At 40.5% G+C, this 5,896-nt stretch overlaps 1 protein-coding gene across 1 annotated transcript; it reads left to right on the top strand.

The window, feature by feature from the left end:
- Window positions 1-304: 304 nt before the first annotated feature.
- LOC103802045 (geminin-like) lies at window positions 305-5,496 on the top strand (the record flags this gene model as incomplete). Its single annotated transcript, XM_009074484.1, has 6 exons — window positions 305-356; window positions 2,088-2,186; window positions 2,579-2,705; window positions 3,400-3,482; window positions 3,562-3,672; window positions 5,299-5,496. Coding segments are annotated over 6 exons (670 nt in total), but the record flags the coding sequence as incomplete, so codon positions are not given.
- Window positions 5,497-5,896: the final 400 nt, after the last annotated feature.

Below are 5,896 nucleotides of genomic sequence, written 5' to 3'. Positions count from 1 at the left end.
AGCCTCCCGTCCTCGTGGGGAGGTTGGGGCATCCCCTCCCGTCCTGGTGGGGAGGTTGGGGCATCCTCCCGTCCGGGTGGGAATGCTGGTGTCGGCGCCGCCTGCCTAGCGCCTTCCCTGCTCGTGTGTGGCTGCGGAACCACGCGAGGGAAGAGCCTGCTGGCCACGCTGGGAGTGACCCACTGCTTCATGCTGCTGTAAAAGCTGATAAAACGAAATTGTCGTGTTCTCTTAACTAGCGTCCCCGAACTTCAGTCGCAGCCGAATGTTACTAAGTTCTGTGTACTTTGTTTTTGTTTTGCAGTGGTCCTTTGAATTCCAAAATGAGCGCGGAGGCATCATCAGGAGTTTCGGAGGTATAGGCTTTGAAGTCTTGAAGCTGGTACCTCTGCCTGACGCGAGGAGTACAAAGGGATCTGTTGGCAGTGTCCACCTGGCTTGAGTATCCTCCTGGCAGGCAGTGTGGTTTGGGAACATGCTGTCCTGGTTGGGCATATGTGCTTATGACTCCTTTTTTTTTTTTCCCCTATTGTTCAACAAGTCCTTTTTACTTTGACACTGAGCTTACTGTCTCTCCATGTGATGTTTTTAGGGTGTTTTTTTGATCCTGGCTGCCTGCCTTGCTTTGGTTGCTGCATCAGTCTAGCTGCTAAAAGGGTTGTAGAGTAGGTTCTGTAGCCTGTCCTTTATAGGTATGAATTAACAAAGAGTTAAGTATGTTTTGACCGGAGCATGCTTTAACTGAAGTATTCAAGCAGGTGGTTTGGTTTCTAAAGTCACCCTCATGGGTCATGGTTGCCTTAGAATTGGTGGAAATGCTTAAAGGATTTCAGTTTTTAAGAGCTGACTGATAAGTTACTAAAGTTTATACCTGTTCTTGTTAAACCTTTCAGTGTAGGCTCTAATCAGAATTTTGCAAATACCATATGTAATAGAGGCTGTTAGTCATCCTGAGGCATAGCAATTGTGATGAAAACTTCTGGGATTAATGGAAATTGCCAGTTGATAAGTGTGATTTACACACATGACAGTCTTGTCCCATAATGTCTCTAGGGTATAAATTCCTCGGTGTGGTTGTTGGCACTTTCAATGGGTTAACTCAAGTATTGGTCAATAATTTCTTGGCAGAGTGCAGTTAACTCTAACCTTCAATAACAGCGTGTCTGACACACGGTGTGATTCTTGTTCCCACAGCAGTTAGTGTTTGTCCTTTAGTTGAGCAGTGGGATAATTGGTGGCAGAAACTACCGTGGGAAAGGCGAACTCTTGTCCTCTGAAGTACAGTGTGAATCGGTAACTTTCTCACGCTGCTGTGGCATTGTGTTCTGGCTATTCTTGCTTGGTTGTCTGCCATTGTTTGCTGTCCCATGGTGGCAGTGTAACCAACCCAATCAGAAAGCTTTAATGCAGGAAATAGGTATTTATGCGTGATAGGAAGAGTGATAAACTTACTGGTTAGACAAAAAATAGACTGCCTGGATTGAAGCAAAGAAGTTTAGATAGATTTTAATGGATATTCTAAGTAACTCTTCTGTTTAAATGAGCACTACTTGAGGGTGTGTTCACGGGTAGCAGAAGCAGGTACTGTCTGAAGTGATGTGTGTGACTTTGCAATTTTAGTCACTTTTGTCTCTGTCCCCAAAGGTCTAATACTGGTGCTCTCAAACACAAGTTTGAGTGTTTCAGCTAAAGTTTACATATGTCACTTCACTGTAACTGGCTTTGAAATTTAGTCAGAATATTTCTGCTATAAGGCCTGTTCAAGTTCCTTTATGGAGAGTGTTTTCTAAGAGGCAGGGACTGAGAATAGCTTCATGTGATTAAGATCTATCTATACTACAAATAACTAGATCTCTTGGCAAAAGCCTCAGTATAAGCTTGAATGTGATTAAGATCTATCTATACTACAAGTAACTAGATCTCCTTGGCAAAAGCCTCAGTATAAGCTTGCTATAGTGTCCAACCTTTGTCTTGCAAAGATGAACTGTGGGTTATTTTAATGGAAGCATGACAAATGCCTAATATTCGGTTTATGTAAAGAAGAGTGGCAACAGTCTGAACCTTTTTTTTTTTTTTTTTTTTTTAAGAAGTACCTCACAGATAACACAGGAGCTGCTGACCAGAGACGGATTCTTAAAATGATTCAGCCTTCAGCAGCAGGTAGCCTGGTTGGCAGACGTAATGAGGTATGAACTAATAGATCATCTGTAGATGTGTAATTATTTCTACTCATGGTGAAATGCTTTTGAGCTTCTAACTAAAAACTAATCTATTTGAAAAAAAATGTAATCTGCTAACTAGTGTGGCACAACTTGAATTTACTATTATTTTAGTAACAAACTATATTAAACCCCAGCAATTTCTGAGTCCTTTGGGAAAATTTCTGAGACATTTCTTTTGTTAAATTTATTTAAGTGTTAACAGACATCAAGGAAGATGTCTGTAAACTAGAACTACAATGTGAAAAAAGTGGAATTCAAGTCTTACTTGCAGTCATGAGTAAGCAGACTTGGAAGTCTGTGTTTTTATAAAAGCTGAAATGTTGCTCTGAAGTTAAACTTGCCTGTGTTTCATGCAGAAGAAATCTTCAGTCAGAAGGCAACTCTGGAATAACAAGTTTACCTCAAAGGCTTGTAAAGCTGAGGTGTCTGTGGACAAGCAAGAAAATGAGAATGATATCATTCAAGCTGCAGATCTCATGAAAGGTATGTGGTAATTCCTGAGATGTTTTCATGCACATAAAATGCTATGCTGCTGTTGGACTACAACTTGAAACATGGTTCCTCTCATTTAGGTAAGGGTTTTGTGGTTTTCTGTAATGCCTAGCAGGAACTGATGATACTTATCCTCTCTGGTATAGTAAATACAGTATAGATAGCTAATGTTTAAGAACAAGCTTATGATAGCCAGTAGCTGGGAACCATTGTGTGCAGCAGTGTTAAGAAGTCTTGTAGTTCGTTACTTTGGCTGAACTACAAGTTTTCAAGTGACTAGTAATTAAGTTGAAATTAAAGGCTGTTCTGGCACCGAGTGTTGTATGCACAGTTTCTCAGAACCATTATGCCCAGTATGGCCATTGGCTTGGGAATAAGACTTCTGTCTTCCGCTAAGTACACACTGAGGCCCAACATTTGCAAATGTGACCATCTTGCAGAGCCTGCTGCCATGCTTGAGGCAGCTTCCTGAAGATGCTGTCTGTATAGCTATTCATGCAGTGTAAGATCTGTTTCCTGTCAGCTTATGCCACTAGTTGTACTTTTACAGCTGATGTCCAAAAAAGCTATATGGAGCGAGTTCTGAATATCACAGCTCACAGAACACTTGTGTACAAGTTCAATATCCTAAGGTGATCTGAGAATTCAGTGTTAGCACAGACTTACTGTAGCTTCTTAACTTCAGGAAGTCCTTCACCTCAGTATTGGAAAGAAGTGGCTGAAGAAAGGAGGAAGGCTCTGTATGAAGTGCTTCAAGAAAATGAAAAGGTACCTACTGACAGATAACTAACTACTTCTGCACTGGCTATTGTCTTCCTCTTCTAACACTTCTGCTGTTTGAACTCAGTTGCACAAGGAGATAGAACAGAAGGACACTGAAATTGCTCGCCTAAGAGAAGAAAACGAAGAGCTCATGGCCCTCGCTGAGCATGTGCATTACATGACCAGTGTGATTGAGGTATTTAAAGCAATTTTCAGTTAATGTTGTAGAATGAAAACCATAAACAGCAGTACTATTTGTCATGAATCATGACTTCTGGTTTGTGTGCTCACATGACTCTTTGTTTTAAATTGCTGTCTGACCTGTTTCCTGCAGGATTACTCTAATCCTAGGAGCAGAAAGCTCCTTCTAGGGGATGAGTTTTTCCCACCTTAGCACCTACAGAAGTAATGAAAGTGCCACATTTAATATTTTCTGATGGGGAGATTCTATCTACTCTCTTAACAGAACAGGGTTTGCATGTTGAAGGTGGTGACAAGGGAAGAAAAGGTTCATTTTCACTTTGAGATGACTTAGGTGCATGTGCTGTATAGGTTGTGTGAGGCTGCTGGCTAAATGAAGTGCTTGTACTGGCTGTGTCCTTGGAGGAACTGAACTTGAAACGGGGACACAAAGTAGAGCAGTGAGAGGGAGGAGGAAGCACTATGCTCTTTAACATCAAGGTCTCACTGAAGCATTGCCTGTTTCATGGCCCACAAAATATGCACCAAGTCTGTAGGGTTCATTAACTTGTAAATCTCATAACAGCTCCCTCTGAGAACTCCCTGGGGACAGGTAGTTGTGTCACTAATTCCATGGCTCCTCTACCAGGACTGGATTGTCTGTAACAGCCTCTGAAGCTGTAATAAATAGATAACTTTAACATCAAGGTCCCATGGCTATCAGCTAGGTTGTTTTTGCAGGGATTAAGCTCTCAGCTGGTATATGAAACAGAGTGCCTGGCAAATACTTTGATTATGTGATGACTAGACTGTGGAGGTGGAAGCAAAATGAAATACTACTGCAAGCAACTTTATTAATCAAGAAGTAAACTTCATCAATTTAATTTTCAGTCAGTCTAGTTTTTTTAGATCAGTCTTGAAAAACTCCACTAATTTGCTGCACTTGAATTTGTTTGGTATCCAGAGAGTACAGCTTGTTAGTGGTAAAGCCACAAGCAGAAATTAAATTACTTGAGAACTTGAACTGATGTAGTTGGAAACTTCTCTACAGTTCCTCAACAGTTAAGTTCACTTGCTAGTTGTGAGCTGTTCACTTCTGAGGCTTTAAGGAACCTAAAGTGATAGATCAAACAATCAGAAGCCTCAAATACAGCCTCTTCCTGTCCTTATTTTCTTCCTGAGATGAGGTTAGGGGTGAGCAACTTGTAGTTTGATTAAATGCTAGAAACTGCTGGGTCTTCTAGTTATCTAGACTTAAGGTAACTTCACTTTTTCTGATTAAAAATTATGGACTTAATTGGTTGCACAGCAATTTTTCTAAAATTAAACCTATGTGGTACCATAGTAAATATTTAAGTTGGGAAGCAGTTTCCCTTATTTTAGATTGCCTGAGATTAAAATCTGTCCTACTGAAGAACCTAAGAAAAACTTAACAGTCAACAAAGCAAACATGGTCTGTGAGTTAGAGGTAACAATTTGAGTTGAACTCAGTGTCTTTAAGATTTTTGTGACTGAGGAATGTTCTAATTACATCAACAGCCTCCAAATGAAGTTAATTAGCTTAATTCAATATGCACAGTATCATTTCACTGGTTATTAAGTCGAAAAAGTATTAAGTTCAATGTCTTCTGTTTCTTTGTAGAGACTAACTGGGCAAGCACCTGACAATCTTGAGACACTGGAGAGTCTGGCTCTAGAGGAACCCAAACAAGAAGAGCATAACTGTGGAGATGAAGCAGACAGCTCTTCTGAAGGAGGGCCATCACAAGTGCCCTCTGGCTTAGGGGAGAATGTATCAGGTCTTGCTTCAAAGGAAGCAAACCATTTGCAACTGGAATGACAACCTTTAAATTGGCTCATGTATGTGGCTTTTAATTGCAGACTTCCTCTTGGAAAGGATGTACTAAACATTCTCAGGTATAGAAACTCCTGTGGGAGCATTACAGATGTTGTTTTTTAACTGTAATTATGTAGCAGTGGGAGTATCTGGATACTGCATGGAAAATTCACTACAGGCTGCATGTAGTTGCTTGTATGAAATGCAAATACTGTGTATTTCAGTTGTTGTGTAAATACCTTATCAGTTGGTCTGACATGATCCATGAAAATTGTTAAATAAATCTTTGTCTTACCAAACAGCCTCTTAATTAATTGAGTGTGGAATAGGCATTCTAGGATTTAAGTCGATTGTGACTGCTGTAGAAAGCTTTCAAGTTTTTTAGGGAGTGCCTGGGCAGTTT

This window comes from Acanthisitta chloris, unplaced genomic scaffold, assembly GCF_000695815.1.
Source record: "Acanthisitta chloris isolate BGI_N310 unplaced genomic scaffold, ASM69581v1 scaffold18845, whole genome shotgun sequence".
In the NCBI taxonomy this organism is placed as follows: domain Eukaryota; kingdom Metazoa; phylum Chordata; class Aves; order Passeriformes; family Acanthisittidae; genus Acanthisitta; species Acanthisitta chloris.
The sequence above is the reverse complement of the archived record's forward strand: the minus strand, read 5'-3'. Positions and strand labels throughout refer to the sequence as shown.